At 42.1% G+C, this 26,112-nt stretch overlaps 1 protein-coding gene across 12 annotated transcripts in view; it reads left to right on the forward strand.

The window, feature by feature from the left end:
- nrxn3b (neurexin 3b) overlaps positions 1-26,112 on the forward strand; it is a 355,996-nt gene that overhangs the window by 62,527 nt on the left and 267,357 nt on the right. For 11 of the 12 annotated variants that reach the window (XM_037750894.1, XM_037750889.1, XM_037750890.1 and 8 more), the window contains 3 exons: positions 20,085-20,386; positions 22,658-22,681; positions 24,255-24,416. In XM_037750894.1, coding sequence (XP_037606822.1) covers positions 20,085-20,386; positions 22,658-22,681; positions 24,255-24,416 — 488 coding nt within the window. The remainder of the gene's footprint in view (positions 1-20,084; positions 20,387-22,657; positions 22,682-24,254; positions 24,417-26,112) is intronic. The other variant, XM_037750887.1, reaches the window with a different exon arrangement.

Raw genomic sequence — 26,112 nt, forward strand, 5'->3', positions numbered from 1 at the left:
TTGGGAGAGCGTTGCGAATGTGTGTCTTTGTTAGTGTGTGAATGATCATCTTTTTTTGCTTCCAAACCACCAGAGATAGTTGAAAGCATTTAGTCTGAACACACACTGCTTGACCCCATTTTTGGGTCTTTGCCGTCCTTTGGAGTTGATGATTTCGATATGGGACATGTACAATATTTCAACAGTTGAGTTTGCAGATCGTTTATCTTCGTGCAGTTCAGGGGAAAATTAAAGTAGAGATGGGTACCCGCTTGGGTAACAGTAGCTTCCCGCCGCGGAGCCACTGCCTCCTGATTCCTCAGCCACATCAGATTAAATGTGTTACCATGAATAATTACAAATCCGCTGTGTTCGTCGTGGCAGTTCAGCAAATTCCCCTCCTCTCATCCCACCACTGCTCATTAATGTTTCAGATGTAGCACACTGTGGACAAAGTGTTTGACTAAATACCGAAAGAACACACAGATACACAAATGTGCAATAAACATGCATCACTAAGCCCGGGCGTTTTCCTCTAATGGCAATTTCACCAGTTCGTTGTAATACTCTAGATGTCCCCTCTGAGGTTCAGTAACAACACTTTATTGTTTTGTCTCTTTGTTCTTTCTTTTTTGTATTTTGTTTTTGTCCAGTATCCTCAGTGTAGATTAGCTCCTCTTCACTGGCTCCTTCACATAATTCCACAGAGGCATTTAAATACACCGGCGCAATCATTATCACCATCATCATCATGGCCCCTCGTTATCCACTCACCCAAATAATGAAACGACGGACATGTGTGTGGTTATTTAGTCAGAGTTCTCCCATCGCGTGGCCTTTCTGGCATGGCAGCCAATTAAAAAGTCAGTGGAGTGGGGGAGGCGGTCAGGTAGAATGCAGCGAAGGTCATTGTGTTGCTAGAAACCATTTATGTAGAAATGACATTAAAGGGATGGTAATCACCAGAGGCCCCACAATATAATATTATCACATTACTTAAGTCACAATACAATGTTAATGCGATTTTAAACTTTTTGCGATAGGCGATATAAGATATACAGTGGAAACCGCTTATAGTGATAACGTCTGTCCGGTCAAATTGATCACTATAAGCAGATGATTATTAGAAACATAATTTTGTTGCTGTGCATCATTTCTCATGCATATTACCATCTAATTTGTATATTTATTACATGAATACAAAGTAATGAAACAGACTGCTTCGCTATTTACTGTCTCCCTGCCAATTCCTCTGCCTTTTCTCTCGCCAAGGGGTAGGCATTGCCATTTTTGGCCGGCTCTGCGGCGCGAGCTCTTTGCCGGGGCTCCTCGTCCTCGTTCTCTCACTCGGTAGCGGCATGAAGGGTAGACCGGCGCCGGTCTGCATGTGTGCCACAGAGCCAGTTGAGGCAAAGTTTCACTTTATGTGAGAATTATGTGACCAGGCATCATCAATTCACTTGACGAGGGTGGCTTCAACCGCAAGTGCTTTCCCACGCATTTGTTTTTTATTCAGAGATAATTACTTTATTTTTTTCGTTATGGTATCAATGTGCACGCAGCACAGGTATCCAGCCGGAAAGCATGCGGTCCGCGAGGCAAAGTATCAAGGGAGTAAAGTAAAATCAAAACAAAAATTCAATCAACGTTAGTCTAACTTAGTTTTAAAATTCTTCTCTTCTTTCTCTTTTTCCATATTATGTCATGTATGAAAAGACCCAAAATGAAAACTGTAAGCGGACTATTGATAACTGTAAGCAAATTATTCAAACAGCATTTGTATAGGAAGGATTCTGTCCCAAGCTTTTTGATCCATATAAGTAGTTGATCACTGTAACTGTGATCACTACAAGCGGTTTCCGTTGTATTGCAATTTATTACCTTTTTTCAATTGCGGTTTGTCGACATCTGTTTTATCTAATAAGATACAGTTTTCACTCTGTTTATCTCAGAGTTTTCATTCACATATCTTGAGTTCAGAGTTCAAGGGACCCCTTTGAAAATGGCCATGCCAGTTTTTCCTCACCAAAATTTTGCGTAACTTTAGCGTTCTTCCCGACGAGCTAACATGACATGGTTAGTACCAATCAATTTTGTCAGACAGAATAGCGGTCGGGCCCGCCGACGAGCCGTCAGATTGTTAAGAGCTTTTTAGTTTATATAATAAAAGATTGATACTTCATGTCCGTGTATTGATGCAATATTGCCATGCAAAATATTGTGATGCTGTATTGATTTTTTCCCCACCCCTAACTAAAGGTAGCTCATATCTTTACTAAACTATAAATATGAGGAACATGTTAAAGTTTGGATACAATATAGTCTTTACTTCTTGTTCAGCCTCATTCTCAGCCTCCTCAATGCCACCACACACACACACCCCCCTCTTTTACTCGACCCACCTGGGCTTCAGCCCCTTGTCCATATGGAGCAGCCTCTGGTGTAGCGCAACAGTCGCACTCCTTACCAGCTCTGACTGGTCAAATACATATGCACACGCTCACACACACTTATACCGGCTCCAGAAATAGACATTTGGAGTGATAGCCTGCAGGGTGGAGCTGACCACTCTACCATACAGCCAGCTGTCACACAGGAATTGGCATTTACTTAGATTGGACTACACACACACACACGACTGTCGCACGACTTTTACGTTTTCAGCTCACAGACGTCTGTTGCTTCTTTTTTGCTTTGAGTGGACTTGGATTATACCTGGGCGGCTCCACTTGAAATTCAAATTTTCTTCACTTTTAATGTTGAGGAATATAAACTATGATGATACAGCAGCTATTTTGCATATTTTTTTCCATTTTTCAAAAGCTGATAAAACTGTTTTTGGCCATATCTGTAACTACTGACTGGAGCATATTATAACGTAGTGTGTAGCCTCTGAATGCTGGCACAAGATGTCATTTCTCCTTTTATTCTACAAACCGTCGTAGTGCTCGTTTTTAACCGTTGGCATTGTAAGACGTCTGTCCCTTTTAAAATATTCAACATTACGTTTTGTATTCCAATTGGAAAGTGAAAGCTAAAAAAGCTTGCTAAAGTTGGCACTGAATCCCACTAGATATTACTGTTTGTTCATGTTATTTCAAAACCTGCTGAGTCATGCTGGCAGCTCCCACACATTTAATGTTTTGTGATGTCTTTCCTTTTCTTTCATCCTTTGGAAGGGAGGGGGTTTAGCTGTCTCTCTTTTGTGGGCTAGTTGTAGGGAGGGCAAAATAACCAGACTGTCAAAACTCACTGCAACACAGTCCTGTAACCTCAGCACGCCGCAAAGGCTTACAGCCAGCTGGGTGGGTGCCAGTGCTGGTTGGCCATTGGAGTGGAAGTGATTTAACTATTTTTAGTGCCTGCATAGATATGACATCAGTCAAATTACAAGTAATGACTTCATCCGTTGGCACCAAAAATTCATGCCCTCTGGAGAGCACTAATGTATGGGAGCTCTAGCACTGCAGAAAATAAACACAACCAAAAATGTTCCTATTTGGTATACAATTTTGTTATTTTTACATTGTCAGTCACTGTGACCCTGAAACTATTTTGATTAAAGGCATAGTATGTAGGATTTGGCATCTGGTGGTGTGGTTGCAGATTGCAACCAACTGAGCCCTCCGCTCACTCCTCCCTTTCCAAGACTGCGGTAATGTGAGCGGTCGAGTGCAAAACCGTGGTAACGCCGTTGGCCTCGCTCAGAGGCCATCCTTACCATAATAACACTACTTTAAAGCAACAGAAGTCAGACAGTGGCTGGCTGTACCACTGTTTTGCACTCTGTGGCTCACATTACTGCAGTTTCACAAGCTAGTCGGAGAACTGTGGTGGCTTTCAGGTAACGTAAAAACATGAAAGGCTCTCTCTAGAGCCACTGTTTGGTTTGTCCGTTCTGGGCTACTGTAGAAACACTGCGGAGCAACATGGCAGACTCCGTGAAGAGGACCCGCTCCCTACGTAGATATGAAGGCCTTGCAAAGCTAATGAAATCACAACGATTCTTAGTTTCAGGTGATTATACACTAATGAAAACATAGTTATGGAAATCATATTCCATTTCTGCTAATAGATCCCTCGAAATGTTACACACTGTTCCTTTAAGATAAGTTATATAAATACAATTTCAATAGTAATACTTTACTTTTGGAGATGTATTCTGACACACAGAGCAATGAAATGATTCCTTCCTCACTGAGATTTCTAGAGCCAGCCTAAATTTGTTGACGTAATGTCCTTAGCACAATGGAAATAGGGCACATAAGTCCATGAGGTGTTCACTTGCGTGTTATCCAACTAGCAGTAAGCCTTCTGGCGTTTGTTCCTCTCTCCTTGTATTTTGAAGGGTCCCAGTGGAGAGAGAGCAGGGTGAAATGGAGAGGGGAGTTAGTGGCGGCGGGGGGGGAGAAAGTAACAAAGGAGATGCTTTTAGAGTACCAGGGCCAAATAAAGGCACCTTTTCTCTATTTGATAAAGCAAATGGGAGGGAGACGGAGAGTGAGTGTGACAGGGGGGAAGAGAAGGAGGGAGAGAGAGAGAGAGAGACTCAGGGGTACAGCGCTCAGAAAGAGGTAGATTTGTGAAGCTGAACATCAGTTCATGCATTCAGAAAGACTTGTCTTCACATCATCTGTACTTAACAAAAAATAGAAAGTCATACCACCCCGACTAGAGTGTCTCTACATCGGAGTCTGCGTGCCTGAGTGTGTATTTTCCTCTCACTTCCTCTCTCTTCGCGATTCCTATTCTCATTCCTATTCTCTCTCACTCTTCCTCACACACACTCATCCTCTCAGTATGATGATTTATCCCTCCATCTCCAGAGTGTCATTGAAGAGAGCCGTTTGGCTCTCCAGACTAATAACCGTCGCCGAGATGGAGAGGGGATAATGTTATTGACTTCCGAGCTAGACGGCAGCCTGGCAGTGTGTGTGTGTCTGTGTGTGTGGGATTTCACATGGATGTGTAGTCATTCTCGGTTTCATATAGCTCTTGTAAGATTGTGGTGTGCATTTTCAATTTTGTGTGCGAGTATCTCGGTCATCTCTCAATGTGTGCGGGGCTTTTCACCTTAGGGATGCTCTTTTGTCTATTAGGAAGGTCAGAGGTCAGGAAACAGCCCTCTTGCTGTGTATTAAGCCACTTAATTACTAGGAGGATGCTTGCAATGTCATGACCTTTGTACTGGGCACCACCCTACATGTTGTATGTACGTGTATGGATATGCTTGCTGCAGGGAAAGGTCTTTGCAGTTCAGCAAGCGGCCAAACAGTCAGTGGTGCTACCCTAACAAGCTTGGATTAGCATAGTTATAGTAACAGTGGGCAGACCTCACTCCGCAAATGGTAAATACCACTCTCTTCAATGACAGTAATTCTGTATTTACCTCAGCATGTCAGGATCAGTTGATTTTGATTGCAGCCAAATGGGATTTGGAAAAGCAGCTGGCATAACACACCCACACTTACTTTGTATGTGCACATGCATGATCTTGGCATGCACATGCAGGAAAAAGCTTACACGCGTACCACAAAGACGCTAGAAATGTAACTCAACGCGAGGGAGGCAGATGATTCCATGAGACAGCAGACATGTCAGTCGGTCCCCCCGCTTCTCCCCGGAGAGACTGTGGTGGATCCTCTCTGCTAATTTTAGAAAAGCTGCGAGGAGGCTGGGGAATGCTGGAGCTGCTGAGCTCGGTTCAACCGACGCCAAGCTTCGGGAAGCGAGGACGGAGGCTTAAACCCTCCATCCCCCACCCCCCCGGAGCTGCGTGCACACTTTTCAAGAAAACATATGTGGCGTAGGAGTGGAAGGAAAGGGACAGAATGAAGGAGAGAGGTGGAAAATGTAGGATCCAGAGTGAAAATGTTGGGGGTGGGTGGGTGAGAAGCATCCAGGCACACGGTGGCCCGGCCTCTAGCATCAGTGTTGCTGCCACGTGATGGAGGATGTGCATGTGAGTGTGATTAGTGTGGCTGTGTGTCGCCAGCATATTGCAAGATTACCGTTCTCCCATTGAAGTGTTTGTCTGTGTGTATCCTCTCATTTTACAATACTGTTCATGTGCCTGTATACTGAGGCACACACTGTATACCCTTTATGATCACAGTATCGTGTGTTAAGTTTGCAATCAGCCCCGCAGTTAAAGGTTAAAAGGAGAAAGCTAGAGAAAGGTGCGAGCAATCCATCGTTGCCCTTATCTCTTGGAAGGAGAACATCGTTGCGAATGCCTGCACACACTCTTAACACGCGCACGCACTCTTACACGCGCAGAGCGAGAGTCACATATTGTTTTGGCTACAGGCTACAACTGGTTCCAGCTGGATTTAAAGCTACAGCAGCGGGTTTTCTTCTTCATTTTTGCTAAGCTCAGTGTTGAATATGCTTCCCTGAGTTGTCTGCAGCTTTTATCCCGATCTTCTCATCTCTTATCCAAGAATTCGTTCTTGGAATTTGGTTCCTTCATGTTATTGAAACAAAAATGGTGTAAAACAAGGGATACTCTATGTGTCTTAGTCATCTTTCATCCCATGTCTCTCAGTGCACTATAAAGTGATTTTCACAATGTCTAAGTGGACAATAATGTAACCAAATTGCCATTCACCTCATCTTAAAAATAGCCCTCAACGTGATTGGCTGTTGAGACGAGGTCTAAGTTCAAGCCTGAGGGGGGTGCTTGTCGTTAACCGCCGTTGGCACCCTGCTCTTCCCCCGCCATCTAGATTATATTGGCTTTAAGGGCTCTTTCACGGTGAGTCATGTTTATTTCATTGTCCCTTTTATGGCACAGCTGTTCCCCTTTTAACCCCTCGCCTTCCTGCATGCAGCTAAATGTTCTGGCAGTACACAGGAGAGTAAGTTATAGAGGTAATAAATATTAGATGGCCTCAGCTTCGACTAGGAATGTGCGCTAATCTGTTTCAAGTGCAGGAGAGGGACTTTGCCGCTCTCCCGCTCTCATTAGTTTAGAGATTCTGCTTGGAGTTGCGTTGCGTCATTTTATAGAAAGTCAAAATTCATGTCTGTAATGTAATTTAGAAAAAAAAGGAAACACTGTTAGGTCAGTTGGCTAAGGCGCTATTCATTCTGTTTAAAGTTTCACCGGAGAGCTTGATGTAGTTTTACTTCGCCAAAGTTCCTTAACGCCTCATTTCCACATTGCTCTGTGTACTTAGAAGTTAGGTAATTCCTACGGGAACCTCCGTGATCTCCGATGTCTCTGGGAAACTCCTCCTTCCGTTTTTCTTGGCCCGTAATTTGCCTTGAGTAGCCTACGTTGAATATTTGCAATGGTGTTTCTATCCATCCGCAAATAGATTTATTATTTCCTTGCGTTGAACACTAGGGGGCGTTATCCCTATACTGTACGGATTTATGGAAAACAAAGCAAAACTGTGTGGAAATGAGGCGTATGCCCCCTGGATGCATGTCTTAATAGCTATAGCAATGGGATCTATCTACAGTAATTCTCTGTGTGTATTGTGGTATCCAGTTTGTTATTTTAACTAGCATTTAGTATGTCATTTCATCCTTACTACATAGACTTCAGTACATATTGGATGTGCTGTAAATAAGAACTGCTGAAAAACCTTCACATCAACCTCGCAGTGGTAATTGCAAATGCGTTTTATGTTGGCTCTCATATCTCCCATGTGGCATTACAAATTTAGAAACTGTGTCAACATAAGCAATAAACATACCAGGAAATTAGACAAAAAAAGGATGTGGAGGAAGACTAACACACATCAGATTAAATAGCTGCTAAAAATGTATGCTTTAAGTATATAATGGAAAAGTAACAATTATTAATTTGCAGCCATTTAAATATACTTAGTGTCTCACCGCAGTGTGATCTTACTGTGTTAAAATGACGTGTAATTGCTTTTTTGCAGTTTGCTTGCGTGGGTGGAGAGCAGCATACTGATGCTACGTCAAGCTCAACGGTAAAGCAGGTGTTAAAGTATTAGACACATCAGTTGTAGGAAATGTGAAAATTAAGTGGCCCTTCTATTAATCAAATTCAAATATACATATTTTTTTTATTATAGCTGTAGTCCCAGAGGTGACAATTGTTGATGGAGTCTTGGGCCGAAACAGCATATGCCACTAAAAGTAATGATAACAGTAGCATGCAGCTTCATGCTCCACGGCTCTATCCACAGGCAGCGCGTGAACTGACAGAGACTGATGTGGTGAGGCGGAGGCACGGCCGGGCTTCTGACAGCAGAGATAATAGCCAATAAGGCAACGCCACTCGGGATGATTGACAAGCTCCAGGGAAGGCCCCGCCTGCCGACGACCCTGGAGCAAGCCTCCGCTCAAATACAAACAATATAGCAAATATGTGCACTAACACATACATACAAAACATTCACAGGAAATTACGTAGGTAGTCCAATACAATATACAAATACATCCACTCCGCGTAGCTTAATGTAATTAAATGATTTGGACGTCACAAACAGAAAAGCTAATTTTATGGTAAAACGTATAATTTGTCAGGCAGACAGATGAAAACAAATAACTCACAAACCCACACAGAGTGATGCAAGTCTATCAAGACGCTCTTCTGCCGGAGAATACGAAACCCGATACAATGCTTCACTGCCGTCACTTCCCATTTTGGCTCAGGATGGCTGCTGTCAGGCTGATGCAATAGTCGGCATTCAGGAGACACACTGTCAAAGATGGTTTGATTGTTGACGGAGATAATGCAGACTGCGGATGACTCCGTGACATTGTGATCCACAGTTGCAGCCATTAAAAAAGGAAACCACTCAAGGATTCATGAATGCTTTGCTTACAGTGTACAGTAATTCAATCAATATGTGACAGTATAAAAACGCACGCTGAAAGCTGAAAACGAAGACAACCAAAGGATCAATGAAATCAAAACTTTGTCAGGATGTTTTCTCGAGCAGAGCAGTGTTTATTTTAAAGGCGTATTAGCCCATGGATATGCCTCAGATCTCTAGTTTTTCTAAAGTCCTGACGGGTTCTGCCTTTTGGCTTTCCATAAGCAGCTTTGAAACAATTTTGTTAGTGCTTTAAATTTGAATCATTACGCTTGACCATCACCCCCCCTGCTGCTTAGCTATCTAAATTATTTGAATAAATGAATAATATGAACTTGATCAATTCTTGACTGACTCTTAAATCTTGGATAAGGCAGACTAAAAGCAATTTCTCACCACTGCGTTGCGAAAATGCGGTGCAACTATGCACACCGGGTCCGGTGCGAATTATCCGTGTTGCTCTGTTCCATTTTCGCAATGAGTTTCCTCTTAAATAGTGTCGTGTCCACTCTACACAACAAAAACCTATCCAGATAGAGAATGTCTAAGGGGCTAACGTTAAATACACAACACATAAACTAATCAGACCCCAAATTTGATGTTAACGCTGTTGTGGATAGCACTGTTCCGTGACCAACATATAACATTAGCAAGTGCATATCAGCTACATTGCCATCTTCATCGTATCCCAGCTGCTGGGCGATCTCAAGCCATATGTTGTCCTTTATTTGGTTGTCGAAGTAGCAGTGTTTGTCGTACTTTATTGGGTGTTGAGAAGGGGACGGCCGATTATTATTCCGAAAAGTGTCCCATTGGACCAAAAAAAGCCCATTTGTCCGACAGTCTGTTGCCCTGAAAACAAACGGCCATTGTTCCAAAGCCCCGAAAAATGCCCACTCTCCGTGCAACAAACAGAAGCACATGGCTAGTTATTATGCAGAATGACTGCGATCAATTGGAACAAAGGATTTCATTGGTCAAACAAATATATCCGCAAGCGGAAATCCGCTGAAATCGAGGTCCGTCCGAATATTTTTTCCCCTGCGCGAAGGTTCCGCAGGGGTGTGCAAATAATTCATACAAACCCACAAAATCAGTTTTTATAAAGTTCTGTGCAAAGTTTTCGGACGAAAATACATGTTTGATGTGATGATCACAGACAGGGTTAGTGGTTCAATCTCCAGCTTCTCCTTCCACATGTAGAAGTGTCCTTTGGCAAGACACTGAACCCCAAACTGATTAATACCAGCGTAGACTCTCACATGAATACTGATCTTCAAATAACAGCCAAGTACGAACTAATAAAAGCCTGTAGCTAATAGAAAAAACAAAAAAACAATGTGGTGAGTGGAATTACCTGTAGCCTACTACAACAAATCTTATGTTAAATTTAGTATATTCCAGTATATATATTCTGTTTTCTAACAGAAATTGTCTTCATTCTGTTATTAATTCCAGCTGTTTTTTCTCCTTTTTCATACATCACATCCCATATTTAAACTCTTTCAATGGCTTTGTGATCTTTGACAAATGCCATCACTAAACTGCACCTTTTGAGCTGTGCCTCACTCTAAGAATACATGTAGACGGCAGTCCCAGCCACTGATTGCATAATTAGCTCCTGCCTTCGTAAATCAGATGCTAATTTCATGCAGATTGCCGGAGTAAATGGAAAGGTTTGCGTTTTCGTGGACATGAAGCTGGCCTCAGATGTACACAGTGATGGATTACATCACCTCTCAAGCAGTGTTCATTTTGGCACCAGGCTTTTAGTTTTAGTCTTTTCAAGACAATGTACATTAGTTTAAGTCAAATTTGAGTCGACAAAAACTGAAGACATTTTAGTCTCTTGTTTTGTCATGCATTGTGTCATTGTTGTCATTGTTATCTATTGCAAGGTTGGTTGAAAAGGCACTGTTTACTTGTTCACACACTGCAGTAATACAACAGACTGACTCCTCTCAGTAAATACAGTTGGCATTTCGACTCCGGCAGTTTGAAATTAAAACTGATCCTGAGCAGGTTTCAGGTCTCTGTATTTGAATTTTCTCCCATATTGAAATAAATGTAGATCCAATTGCTCCAGAATATGATGTAAATATCAAGAAAAGCATCTTCATATGCTCTCTCAATTATAATTTGCATTGAGAAGATCAGTAAGAGACTAGTCTGAGATGTCCTCCCTCAGTCCTTGCCTCTCTGTGACTCCCAACATCCCTTCTACTCTTAATTGTCCAGTATTAGTAATACGGGTGCAGTCATCACATCCCTGTCTTACTCCCTCTCTCTCCTTTGCAAACTCTTCCTCGACCCCCACATCCTCACTCCAGTATTCGCTCCGCACAATTGCCTCAGTTGATGGGATTGGACCTCAGGCGCCTGCCCCCATTCTTCAGACACCCTCCATCCCTCCATCGTTCACCACCATTCACACCACCCCACCCCACCCCCCTGTTGTCACTCCAAACCTCATCACTCACTCCATGGAGAGTCCACCATCAGCAGCCAATAAGGAGATTCAGTGACACACATACATACATACATACATACATACACACTCACACAAAACAAGCTGAAAAACACACAGAAGGTGACAGTGACTAGCTTGTCACAGCCAGTAGCCAGAAGGGAGCCTTGGGCCATGTCTACACTAATGCGGATACATTTGAAAATGACATTCACCTGTCCAGAATTTTTGGATCATTCTCACATACTCACATAAAATTGAGAAATTTGATCCATATTTAAAAAAGATTAGGGCATGTTTTGGGGCACATTTTGTCACATACTTAAGGCTGACTCACACTAAAAGATTTTTCAAATCTTAACAGATGTTGAAAATGTGAGAGACCCCATACATAATGACATGTTATGATAAATTTAACAGTTTTGTTCCTATAGTGTGTGGTCACCAAAAGAAGGTATAAAAGAACACAACAGCAGCCTCTAGCGACCGTAGTAATTATCACAGGAGCAGAAGCGGGAGTCAGGTGCTGTGGTATAGATAGTGTGAACCTCCATATGGAATGGAGGTCGGGGGTGATGGATGGGACACAAAACACAGGGCTATCACCCGTGTGAAACCAACAATGTGTGAAACCAACAATGTGTTCACAAGCGTTAAGTTTCACTTTTTGAGACGTAGTTACCTTAAGCCAAAACACAAACTTTTCTCCTACACTTAACTAACTGGTTTTGTTGCCTTAACCCAAAGAAGTTGTAGTTTTGTTGCCCAAACCTAAAGTTGCCATTTTGTTTGTGTTCAAAACATAACGTGTCATTGAGTTATATAACATTGCTGTGTTGCTTTTAAGTTTCGCTTTCACTTTTACAATGTAGTAGGCGTAGTAGGCTCCTATAGACCCACATCTATGGTGCTTGTAGTGATCGATAAGTCCTATTTAACAGCCTAATTACAGTTGAATCAGGTGATCATAAACAGGATGTGTCAAATATTTTTTACTCAGGTCCAAAGTGTCGGACTGACGGACGTCTACGCTATCCCTTGAGCTGCGCAAATTGAGTGGCTAAAAACACAGACATCACCCTCTTCTCCTCTGAGTCTCTCCGACAAGTTCACTGGGTTTAGCCAACGCACATCACCAGACAATAAGACCCCTGAAACACACAGTCAACTGGTTGAGCTGCTCTGTGTGCAGGTCTATTAATAAAATTACCAGTCCACTGAGGATAATCACTGTGTTGTTGACTGTGTCTCATATAATGTGGAAGCTGACCACCCTACTTCTGGCCTGTCTTCCATAATGAGTCATCTCTGTCGCAGTCCATATGCGGCATTCTTCTAAGTCTGCCTCATCTCTCTCTGCAGCTGCTTGTATCGCCTGAACACGTTTGAAGTTCAGAAGGGTTTACTTTATTTATGTACTTTGTAAATATTGCAGTAAGATGAGCATGTAGTATAAGTGATGATGGTTTCTGAACTCTAAATGTAATGTTATTTTCCAGCGGGAGGTCTTTTCAAGAATCTTTGAAATTCTTAGTTACTAATTTAGAAAGCCTTTCATTTGGGGAGTATTGCAGAAACCGTCTGACTGTAAGACTCGGAGAAAGTGTTGGAGTTGTGGTGGGATTTGTGCGCTTTGACGGAGGTAAATGGGGAGAGTGGGATTTGCTGGATGTGCTGTGTTATCAGGTGCAGTAATAAGGTTTATCAATGCTGGAATCACGAGCCACAGGGACAGCTCTTCACTGCTAGCCTTAACACACAGTGTCACCTCGTTTCTCTGGAGAGCCATTGGAAGTACCTCTGTCTCTCTTTCCCTCCATCTGCCACTCTCATTCTCCTGTTCGCCGCCTCTCTGTCTCCCAAACTCTCTCTCTGCTTTTATTTTCCCCCGTCTCTTGTCTTTCCCTTTTCCCCTCGCTGTCTCTGCTTCCATCTCTCTTCCTTTTTTCTTCTCCTTTTCTTTTTTGCTTCTTCCATGTCACTTCTGTTTATGTTTATCTCTCTCCTTTTTGTCTCTCTCTTTGTCATTCTCCCCTCCTCAGTCTGTGCGGGCAGGCGTAGAAGACAGGTTGTCCGCCGCGGCTTCACAAGGTTACGCGAAACACGAGCTGAGAAAAGGGTGACGATTCACTTCAACCTCTTAGATATGGCATGTGACATCTTGAAAGTTGACACGAAGGGGACACATTCTGCGCAGTTTGTGTATAGTTTCTGACTGGAAAACAAATCCCTGACAAACCTTACAACTCTCTTACGTCTTGTATCCTGGATTGAGTTTAATTGCTGCTATAGCACATTGGTAGTAATTGGCCGGTTAAATATCACCAATGCAATATATTCCACCAAATCTCCCTCCAACATAAGCCTGTACTGCCCGCCTTTGAAGAGAGACATCACCCATGATGCTCCAAATTTATGTGACATGTGATGGCTCACCATTGAGCTTTAAGCCGCAAAGTTGCATGGTTAGTGCTAGCGTCGCAACGGGAAGCAGTGAAGCACATTGTTCATGTTTGGCTGAGTAAGGCCAACCGCGCTGCTTTAACCGTTATTAGCAAATGATGCTAATTAGGGGATGGAGGAAAAGAGAATAGATATGGCAGAGAGCGAGAGAGAGAGGGTGAGAAGAGGCACCGGTTTTCAGATTCTGTTAAACGCATTGTGTGGGATGACACCGCAACCTTGAATGACTTCGGTTTGCCGAGGGTGTCACGCAGACAACAAACAGCTAAAAGCAGAACGTAGCTTTCTATGTTTAGGTCTGGAACTTCAGGCTTGTTTGTCTGTAAATGTAGCGCAAACATGCAGTTGATGTGTTGGACGTCAGCACAGATTGAGTTCACTCCACCAGAGGAAAAAAAAAGTCTCCTTGGGACTAGTGTTAGTTGCCCGACTAGCGTCCGTGTGCAGTGAGCTTATGGGGCTTGGCAGCCATACAGCTGTAGCATCTCCAGCTTAAGTCTGTGTTTTGCCACAATAATCACAATGCATCCTGTCTCTTAATGCTATCATTAAACTCCTCTGGTTTCCCTGTACATGCTTTAAGCCTTTTTTCCTCCCACAGTGATTAGGGACAGTATGATATCCTGTGGTCATCTTAAGGAGGTCGACGGTGGCTCTGTAAGGTGACAGCGCTCCCTGCTCCAAGGCCCTTGGGGTCAGACTGGAGAGTGAGCTCAGGCAGCATGGGTGTGTGTGGCGAGGGGGGGAGCGGAAGAGAATGGGAGATGATAATGAAGGAGATAATTGCTTCCAGTGGATTTTGAAATCGAAACCCCAGCCCCCAGTGCGTGTGCCAGGCAGCACACAAATGGAATATTGATGACTATGGCGAAAATAAGGGAAAATGACCCCGCTATATGATCGATATGAAAGCCACAGATCTGTGCAGAACATGTCTCAACAGGCAATACATTTCCCCTGTTTTTTATGGATTCGTATACACTTACCATGGGTTTAATATTGCTGAGGTGCACAAATATTATATTATATCAATTTGCTCTCTCTATTATTCATAGCAACAATGTTTTATTGATGGTCTTTACAGCTCCACAGCAACTTTGTAATTACATCATTATAATTAATACACATATGGAGAGTCAGACACACCATAGACTGTTAGCCTTTTACTTTAGTATTAGTATCTTGTGGTAAAATATAAAATATGAGAAATGATTGGACATAAATTGGACATTGAAAGTTATGCATGAAACTGGGAAAGCTGGGTGTTATTTTTTCTACAAGGAAAAGGCAGTATTATAAAGATTTATTGATCTTCAAGAAGACCTATTTTTTTTTAGCTATTACTGTTGAAGGTGCAATGATTTTAGGGTTATAACGGTTACGTTTGGTCTTTTGGCACCTTATATAATAATAATAACGTGAACTTGAGTCCCTTTGAGTGCTGTAAGCCTTGTGTTGCATTTTGAGCAACATTCTTCAGATAGCAGCTTAATTAAAGTATGCTGCCAGATGAGGGAAGTTGCCATGACAATAACCTTTTTATCTTAGGTCAGGTGGGAGCAGACGAGATCATCTGTCTGGTGCGGATCTGAAGGATTACCATGCTGCACGCCTACATATAGTATAGAGAGCTTAGCTGTAGAGACAGAGGGCACTTCCTTTGTGGCGTTTTTAGCATCTTAAGTCATGAATTGTGTTTTCAAATCATACTGTATGTCTGTCAGTTTGTTCAGTAAGCAACCTTAAATGACTTCAAAGATGCTATTGGTGTCATTGCTAAGGAAAAGTAAAATAAATGAATTTCATAAAAACTATAATCAGTCCTGCTAAGACTTCTACTTACTAAGTCTTCTACTTATGTTGTGTTCACACCAAGAGCAAAGTGAACTCTTCGTGTGGCGCGATTACATAAAACGAACACATGAAATTCACTTATTCCCAGGAGTTGAAATATTTCAACTCGAGCCGATCAGCGTTGAGATTGAGATTCTCCTGTCTTCACTGATGTCCTGACATTGTTAAATCAGAAATGGAAGAAAAAATGCTGTAGCTGCCTGTGGGCACCCAGAGCTACGATAGTACCTCATATTCGTACAGAGACCAGACGGCACTCTGTGTATAAATGTATATGTATGAACCACAGACTGTCTACGGTATAAACAACAACATCGCTGCCGTGTTTATGATGATGCTATGTTGAGTGTTGATGGAACAGCTACGATGTTAGCATAGCCTGGCACTGATCGATCCAAACGAGCATTTTAACAATTGTTTGCTTGTCGTCTTGCGGAAAGACCTGACAAAGCATGAATTCATACTTTTTACAAATCTGCATTATTATGTAGTTATTTCATCATCCTTTTGATCTGTTTATTGCAATGAAATCACAGCACAATCTGTTTATTTTGGGTTTGTACCGCAGTAGCGACGTGTGGCTTGCTAGATACAGTCAATGCAATGGAACTGTATGCGAATACAGCTCGCCGCCGGGTGATGTTATGAGCCCAGACACGACGCTGTTCGGTTTCTGACATATCTGGGACTTCCACAACATGTACAAAGCAGCAACAGTGGCTATTTCTTCCATGGTTGATGGCGGAAATGGCGGAAAGAAAAGTTGTTGGTATCTATGGAGACAAGCTCCTTCTCCTCTTCAGCGCACAAACGATACCGGCGGTCCAACTTGCGCAAGTAAAGTGAGGCAAAAATTTGCCTCTCGCTTGGTCTGAAAAGAGCTTTATATCTGCCTGCCATCAGGCATATGCAAGGGCCCTCTGGGCAAGATGTTAGCCCACCAGTGTCAAGTGTAGCATCTAAAAATGTCTACAGAACATGGTTAGAGTGCCAACTGTTTCAAGGCATCTCTCTCGTTTGGGGGCCCCAGAGGCTTTTGACCTATACTCATCCAGATGTGCAATAAAGCGAATTGGAGCAAGGGGCTAGAGACCTATTTTATTATACACATTGGTGACAACGTAATGGATGCTTTATATATATAGATATAGCTACAAAGAAAATCATAATGGTGGGATTGATGGGGTTTACTTACCGCTTCCTGTTTTTCTTCAGTATTCATAGCACTATCATTTTGTTTGATGTCCCAGACAATTGTGCAGGGACAATATTATATGGTTGTACAATCTACAGGCGTCTCATGCAGCGAATGCTTGTGCAATTTCTTAGATTAGATGCATGAAATCCGTGGAGATGGAGTTTTTTTTTTTTTGATTCTCCAATGTATATTCTGCTGCCTCTGTGTCCCAGTGGTAATAATGGGTTTCTATTTATTCCCCTGGCACATGGATGAAGGCTTTCACAGGGCCTTTGTTGCCTCCCGTACCGCTTCCTCTTGTTTCTGTGTTGCGCGGAGACATGAGTTTGACGCCGAGGGGACAATTTGTCCGTGCCCGAAATCAGCACCCCATCATTCCACCACAGCCTCACTCCACTGTCCTTTTGTTTCTCTCTCAATGTTCTCATTCTCCTTTTTTTTCTCCTCTCCTTCTGTATCTTTCCGCCAGCTCCACTACACTGTTCCCCCATGTTTACATATAGCCGGATCCAGAACAACAAACCGAAGCTTTGCAGCCCGCAGCCCGTATGCTTTCTCTCGTCTGCTTTTTCTCCTTTCACTCGCGGCCCCCATGACTCCTGAGTACACAAAAGAAAAATGCAGGATGTAGAGGAAATGAAATGTCATGTTGAAAATTGTATTGTTGGCAGGTAATGACATAGTTACTGTTACTAAGTGCCACAGTGTCTGTTTGGTATGTCGGCACAGCTTTTTTCTGAAGGTTGCAATCTCTGAAAGGTGCCGCCTTGAACACCGTGTTCTCGGACGAGGAATCTTCTAGTCCTTGAGGCAGTGGTGCCATATCCACTTAACACGCCCTGTAGAAAAAAAGAGACAGTGCATATGACCTTGTCTCTGATAGATTCACCCACGCTGACCAGTGTGTAAAAGCACCTTTTAAGAGGCAGCAGGAGAAGTGTCAATTATTTCATCGCACTTCATAAGGAAACACTACTCCTCTGTTCCACTCTTTCTTTCTTTTAGAGTCTTCTTTTTCCCTCAGCCCAGCAATTTTATTTTTGCTCTCGCAGTCTTTCCATCCATCCCTGAACCCCCCCCCCCCCACACACACACACACACTCTCTTGTCTGGAGCTGTCTCACCTTACTCTCCGTGTCGATCTAAAAAATGGGCTCAGGAAGTCACTTTGCAACAGCGGAGTGATATAAAACTGTAAAATCAGGCTAAGTTTGATTTATGCGCACCATTAGCGGGGAATAGTGTTCCATCATAAGTAGTCTGTCTGTCTAGAGGCTGTATGAGAAACCTAAACCCACGGCCGTACAGATAGGATTTTATGATCTGAACTGAATGATGGGATTATCATAGCTGTAATTATGGCGAGCAGTGCATTGTGTGTGAGTGTGTTTGCTTGGTGTAACCTTCTCTGCAGCATACATTGGTTCTCATATTTACTGAGGCTGTTTCATGATTGATGCAGGGACCAACGCGTACGCTCGGCTTGTTTCATGTTTTTAACATTACAGTAAATGTGATAATAAATAGGCCTGACACGATAATTACTTTATCTACTTCGTCGTATTTATCTACATATCGTATGATATGTGGACATGACCTCCATCATTTTTCGCTGACCTCAATATTGCCAAAGTTTCCCCCTACCATTATAAGACTTGGAATGAAGTCCATTTTATACATTTCTTTGGTTTTGGGGTTTTATTTTATTTGTTTCTTTTATTAATTATATATTTTTTTTAAATTTCACATTCCAATTCCAATGTCTGAATGTTCTTAAGAATTAAAAGTCAATGTCTCTTTTAAAGGGTGTACTGGCATTATGATGCTATCATATCATCATTATATCAGTGTCATTAAATGGTCTTAAAATAACAATAATATCGTTTATGGCAGTGGTTCTCAAAGTGTATGGCACACCCCCCTAGTGGGGCGCAGAGGCATGAAAGGTTAGGGTACGCATGACCAGAGGAAAATGTGACGCGGAATAAATGTTTTGACGTTGGAATCTTTTCACAGCGAATAGTAAACAAATTGCTACAGCAATGGTGTTCATTCAGACAGACAGTCTGTAGGTTTACACAATGGACAGATATTTGATAGGGACGAAAAAGAAAAACAGATGATGCTTCAGACACGAACAAGACAAGGTGCTCAAATCTGTAATCAAAGGAGTTATGATGACGTATAGGGCTGCACCAAATAGTTTGAAGCTTCATGCATAACGTTGACATTAAAATTTGTATTAATAACTCACAGAAACATTACCTTCCATCTTCTCTTCCCCACTCTCTCTCAAACACACACAGAGCGAGCGACGCTGCGCTCCATCTGTCACTGTAATTGTCTCAGTCTTCAGTCCAAAAGTTAAAATTTATTGAAAAAAGGTAGATGTAATAATTTCCAAAATTCACAACATGTTTTTATCTATCAAAATATTCTGCTTCAGTCCATATTTGTTGGTGTTTAGCCCTTGGAAAACGAAAATTTCATTGTCAAAAAACTGTTTACTCTCCTTCATGCACCTGTGTTAACAGAGCAGTCTGGCAACAATCTAACAGCACCATAAATTTATTAAATTAATAATGAATGAGGTGGGAGATTAGGAGAGACCAGTGTGTATTTTATGTCTGAATACTCTGGCAGCTGACAGTATGAGACCCAACAAATTAGGAAGACATTTAGAAATGTCATGAAAATATTTCTTCCTCCAAAGGGGGGAATAACAGGAAAAGTTTGAGAACCACTGGTTTATGGTAATTATTTCTGGGACAATATATCGTCCAACAAAAGTAGTTATCGTGACAAGCCTAATAATGAATGTGGTAATGACTGGCTGGCTGTAGTCATCATGGTGCACATAACTCATGAGGAGAGAAATATTTGAATTGTGGTATGAGACTAGATATAGTCTAGATATAGATTTTGGATATGGTAATATGGCGTAAGTGTTGTTTTTTACTGGTTTGAAAGGCTGCGTTACAGTAAAGTGATGTAATTTTCTGAACTTACCGTACTGTTCTAGTTATTCTATTTGCCTCTAGTCATTATATCCACTATTACTGATGCTTATTTATCAAAAATGTCATTGCGTAAGATTTTGTGAAATCACCAATAGTAAACCCTACACTATTGTTACAATATCTATATTGAGGTATTTGTTAAAAAACATTGTGATATTTGATTTTTCTCCATATCACCCAGCGCTATGGTGAATCATCAGGTGATGGATGTCAGCGCTGAAAAATGTATCCCTTACAAGCTTATCATGAAAAGGTACATCACTCCTAAAAGTAACATTTGATTTCTCTCCTTGTCATTTCAGCGAGGGAGGAGAACGTGGCCACCTTCCGCGGCTCGGAGTACTTCTGCTACGACCTGTCTCAGAACCCCATCCAGAGCAGCAGCGACGAGATCACGCTGTCCTTCAAGACGTGGCAACGCAACGGCCTTCTCCTCCACACGGGGAAGTCCGCCGACTATGTCAACCTGGCTCTAAAAGATGGGGCCGTCTCCCTCGTTATCAATCTTGGCTCCGGGGCCTTTGAGGCCATCGTGGAGCCAGTCAATGGAAAATTCAATGACAACGCCTGGCACGACATCAAAGTGACACGCAACCTGAGACAGGTAATCGGGGGTAGCAGTGATGGACGGAGTTTGGAGACAGGTGGACGTTTTTTTTTTTCTCGCTTTAGATTATCTGCTTCCAGGAGCTTTGAGGGAGAGCCGGCGTTAAGAATGTCACCTTGTTCTGATTGGTTGCCATTCCATCGCCACAGTTCAGATACATTATTGAGATAGATGTCATTATACTTTTGGTCTTTACAATTACATGAATATAATTTGATTTCATTGTTCAACTTCTTCTCTCTTAAATGAATAGTTAAAAAAATAAAAAAACAGGGCAAAGCAGTTCTCCCGCATGTGATTGATAGCTTAGTCGAGGTACCATTATTCTAGGTGTTTTCTTCTGTCTTGTTTATCGGCTTATTGAACTTGAGTTCCCTGTGTCCTCAAATTAAAGTTATCTGATAATTCTATTTTGCTTCACTCTCCCCTAAGCTGACACTTCCATCAGGCGCTGTCGCTATCTCCCTGCTTTCAGAAAGTGTGTTTTTTATGCTTGTGGAGAATATAGACTTTCACTTTAAAGCCAGGCAGAGAGTGTTTGCCTTTGAGCCGTCCATTAATGCAGTATTTATAGCCCAGATGATCATGATGCTTTTTATAGATAGAAATACATTTCCATCAAAGACTAGCATCTGTTGTACATAAGCAGAATTTGTTACATGACAGATATTGTTTACCATTATGTGTGATGTGATTTAAAATTAGCTCGTGTTGCAGTCGGGCGGAGGTGGTGCTTAGTATGAATCGGTGCAGGAGGTTAGTGTAGGAAGAGGGTAACAGAATAATGAGAGCCAGTGCTGTGTGGAGGTAGTGCTAGCTGCAAAAGTGTGGAATTGTTCATTGTCTCGATCGACCTTTAGTTTGTCTGCAAGGTGAGACAGCATTTAGTGTTGCTCTCAGAGCCGCACAACAAGTAAGTGCCGATTTCCTGACCCTCCCTGATAGTAAGCTCTTGCCCCACAGGTTAGTAAATAGGTGTAGCTGAGAATCCCAACAGGATAACACACAGTTTAGCAGGTTAGAAGCTAAGAGGCAAGGGCTGCTTGCCTGCTTTCTCTCCTCTCTTTCTTTTTACAGATCTGTCTCTCTTCCACTATCATTTTCTTTCCTCTTTGAAAGGAACTCTTTGATAGACTAAGGGTGAAAAAAACACTACAAGTTTTGTCGGGGTTTAAGCCATCTTACACAAATTTTTATCCGAAAGTCCCACATCTGAAGGCTTGCCCGCAAATCTTAAAAGATGTTGAAAATGTGAGAGACCCCCGCACATAAACTTTTATGTTAAATTTAACAGTTTTGTTCGTATAGTGTGTGGTGAGCAACGATTTGGCCGAAACAGAACACCACACACTAACAGATTCCATTCGTTAACATCATGAGTCCCGACTAAAAAAACAAACAAAAAACGGAAATCTCGCAAAGTTACTTTAGTTTAAACAAACATGGCGGACAACGGGCAGGAGGAAATAGCGATAGCTTTTGCACTACTTTGTACTGACAATTCACGAAGTTAAAAGAAAAATTACACGTTAAATAAACACTCGTATTGTTGTCTCTAAAATCAACAAGTTGGTCCTCCAACATGAAGGACCAATGCTCCATGCTTCGCATTTTGCATTAGTTCATGCATTAGCTCATGGATTAGTTGCGGCCGCCATGACGGCAGTTGTTGTTTTTCCTTCTTCAGTCAGCTTGGTTCTCAATTGGCTACTGTTCTTTCCATGTGACGGGGTCATCAGCTGTTCTCGGGGTTCCCCACACACAACGGGATATCCGACCGTAAATATTGAACATGTTTGATATTTACGATTTGAGATCGATAGGGGAATGTAAAAACACCACAGGATTATCTGGAAAGATAATCTTTAGAACCATCAAATATCGCGGCTTTGCTGATGATTGTCGGGAAGGACGAATCGGGCCAAAATCATCTTGATTCTCATGTAGTGTGTATCCGGTATTACAGTACCTCTTTGTGTTTATTCTTGCAGGACTCTGGTGTAGAAAATTTGGCTAGGATGGCAAGGTGGCACTTTATTACTGCAGCGTATCTCTGACAAATCATGCAGTGTTTTTTTCACCGCAACACTAACTCATCCATGATAAAGTCATTTTTTTACTACTAACCAATATCTAACCAACTAATGTACTAACTAACATCCTAATTCTTCATCGTTGCTTTGGGTTTTTGTTTTCTGTCCATCCTTATTAACAACCTTTTTTGTTCACTATTCTTTTGATTTCCTTTCTTCCCCTTTTTCTGGAAAGCAATCAGGCATTGGACACGCTATGGTAAACAAACTACATTGTCTGGTAGATATCATTCTTATTGTCTTTTTTTTGGGTTTGCCGTGTGTCCCCTCCCCCTCTCTTCTTTTATTCGTTCTCTTTGAGTTCCATCCTAGACACTCTTATCAAAAAATGAGGAGATGGGTTTGTATTACCAGGCAGTTCTTTCTTCGCTTCTTCTCAATTTCCTCCCTGACCTGCCAACAACCTTCTTCTTTACCCCACAATCCCCCATCCTGTTTTTTTTCACTTTGGCTTTTACGTTTTTCTCTTTGTTTCTTCCACATTACTGCAGATTTCCAACAAAGTAAAAATGTAATTCTTTGCCTTTTCTCAAGGCAACTTTTTATTTAATTTTTTCGCACAAAAAAGTCCCCATTTTTTGTGAGGACTGTCGTCCAGAACTGACAGAAGCTTGCCACAATCCCAAAGATGGTGACCTCGACACCGGGCCCTAAAGGAGACCAAAAAATGGCAACCCTTAACCTTCATTGCGGGAGCTCTGACAGTTGTTTCCAACTCACTATGGCGCATGGCATGCCCACACCTCATTGACCTCTCACCTCCCAAACTCATATATAACCTCAACCCCTCACCCAAAATAACCACTAACACTCTAATTCACTCACCTTCCACCTGTCACCCTATCACTCACCCTGCCCTCCCTGTGTGTTTTTGTAGCATGCTGGTGAAAGTGGTGTTTGTGTGTCGTGGCTAACCTTGATCACCCTCACCCCCTGGGCCCATATACATAACATCTCTAAGAATAAGCATACTGATCTAGGATTATCGGTCCGGTCTAGTAGTGACATTGAAAGTACAGCCGTGACACCTGAGCTAAACCTGATCAGCTATTCTGAGAGTGTGTTTGAATATGCGCTCTGGTCTTGATTGTGCATGGGCCTCTGCACCTGTGTGGCTTGCTCCAGCTTTGTATGGCACCATTGATCCACTTACTCCCTTACATGTCCAATTAAATGTGGTTAATTTGCCTTCTAACAGTGATTGACCTTGGTTTGCACATTGATGTGGTGTGAAAAGCCTTCCCTTTGTTTTGCATGTGCGTGGATATATAGATGTAGATGTCTGCAAGAGAGTGGAGAATGCGAGAGTGATGGTGCGAGAATGTGTGCGAGTGTAGGCGTGCGTGCTCACGTCAATGTGCGTGTGCTCACGTGTGTGTACAGTATATGTGTGTGTCTGCAGTTACCAGATAAATCCCGAAACCTAAGACAAGTGCGATCAATTTGTCCTTGGTTTGAACATTGTACTAACCCTCCCCCCAACCTGAAGTTTCAGAACCAAACCTATGATCCATTCTCTTACCCCCATCAAAGATAAAGAAAATATGCCTCTTCCATATTTTCTTTACCTGTCCTGTGAATCCTATGGCAAAAATTCCATTAACAAAATCCAAACGCTGTCTGGTCCAAAAACAATCGCTTCAAGGTACCAAAGGAGCTCAAATAGCTCATTTCGAATGCAGACCAAGGAAAGAGGTGTGTTTTATACACAGCACGGGATCGAATCCCAGAGTGTAATGGCTCGGCTTTGGCTATGTGTTACCCCTCAACAGGTGACTATCTCCGTTGATGGGATCCTCACCACCACCGGCTACACCCAGGAAGACTACACCATGCTGGGCTCCGATGATTTCTTCTACGTGGGTGGGAGCCCCAGCACGGCGGACCTGCCCGGCTCTCCAGTTAGCAACAATTTCATGGGCTGCCTCAGAGAGGTAGGTTGGACTCAAGTGAATACATAGAGAACAGGTGCATGACTGGTATTATACGAGGGTTGTTCATTCCCAATATTCTATCTGCATTTGCATTCAATTTTTCCGCTGTTGTTCATGCATAAATGTGGGGCCACATACAGATGCCTTCCTAGTATTCACTTAGCCAGTGCAGCTGTTTTTAGATATGGACACAAATAATAATGAGCACAGGAAGGAAAAGGTGAATAAAATAAAATTGCATTATCAATTAAAGCTGCTGAGTTGGCAGAGGAAGTATGAGACTTTCAATATTCCCCCGCCTAATCTGATTCATAACACTTACCGCAGTTTGTGTATGAGAAAATATCCCAAAATTGCTTCTGTCACATGTAATTTGCAGCATCAGCTTGATAGTGCCGCTAAAACGCTTCCCAATGGGCAGCAATCTGAAAGAAATAGTTGCCTGTGATGAAATAATGAAAAAAGCGTTGTTGTTTCGGGACATTTATAATGTATTGGCTGGCCCTTTGAGCTTGTGAGTAGAGCCAAAAAATGTATTAAGTGCCCCGTTATTTACATTTTGCTCACCATTACTTATTCTGCAGCAAGTAATGATAATAAAGGGAGGACCGGTGGCTCTTCGGAGTTGTAAAAAAGTCTACATCGATTTCTGCAGTTTAGCAGCAGCCTCAGAAAATAGCATTATGTTTTTACTTGGCACTGGTGCAAGTGTACGTCTTTGTGTAGGAGCTGCAGCATGGGACTTTGCTTTAATTGGAAACCACACATCATATTCTCATTATCAGTGGTGTTATCTTGCTGTTTAAAAAGTATTTTGGAGAATGGCTTTGGGTTGATAGTACATGTGGTCCTCTGTACCTACTTAGAAGTTTGTTTTCACATTGTGTTTTTTGAGTGATAACATTCAGACAGCTGTGTTACAGGGTTAAAAGGAAGGTGATGAAATTACAGGACTAATGTGCCTTAGATGATTGGAATGCTGCCAGAAAATAATAGACGGATCATATAAAATGGTGAAATATACACTGTGAACAATAATTGATCCTCCGTGTTTTTATCCAGTGAAGAAAACCGGTGGAAGTGTCCAGCTTGGATCAGATATCAACCAAAGAAATACCTTCTATTATTATTATCTTGCACCAGACACCTTACATTAGCATAAAGTTAACTGGAGCTGTGTTTCAACACCTCCTTCTCACCACTACCTGATAAGTTTGGATGCACACAACGATCCACAAAAATCAATAAGAAGTATAATCTTGCTGCCACAAACTCTCCATGCACGTCTACATTTGTTTTCATCAGCCATGGAGACGGAACATCTTAGTTTAGTTTCATTTTCATAGCGTATCTGTGTAAACTCTTAGACACAAGGTCACATGAAATACAATATATTTGCGCATCACAGTTCATTCTTGACCTTCGAAACAGCAGTCGACAAAACAATCTTGCGATACCATGTGCAAAACTACCTCGTTAATTTCTTATAAAAAGACAGCAAGAGCCACAGAAACTATCATAAAGTGATAACTCTGTCTCAAATAGTTGGCTGCTGAGTTATTAACCTTGTAAAAAGTGCTTTTATAAGCCTTGTTTTGTACTGAACTAAACATAACAAGTTGAACTGGCAATTGACTGAACATATACCATACATATCAACACTGAGTGACACAGCATTATGAACAGTGATGAGTTC

The sequence above is a fragment of the Sebastes umbrosus genome, chromosome 18 (assembly GCF_015220745.1).
Source record: "Sebastes umbrosus isolate fSebUmb1 chromosome 18, fSebUmb1.pri, whole genome shotgun sequence".
NCBI lineage: Eukaryota > Metazoa > Chordata > Actinopteri > Perciformes > Sebastidae > Sebastes > Sebastes umbrosus.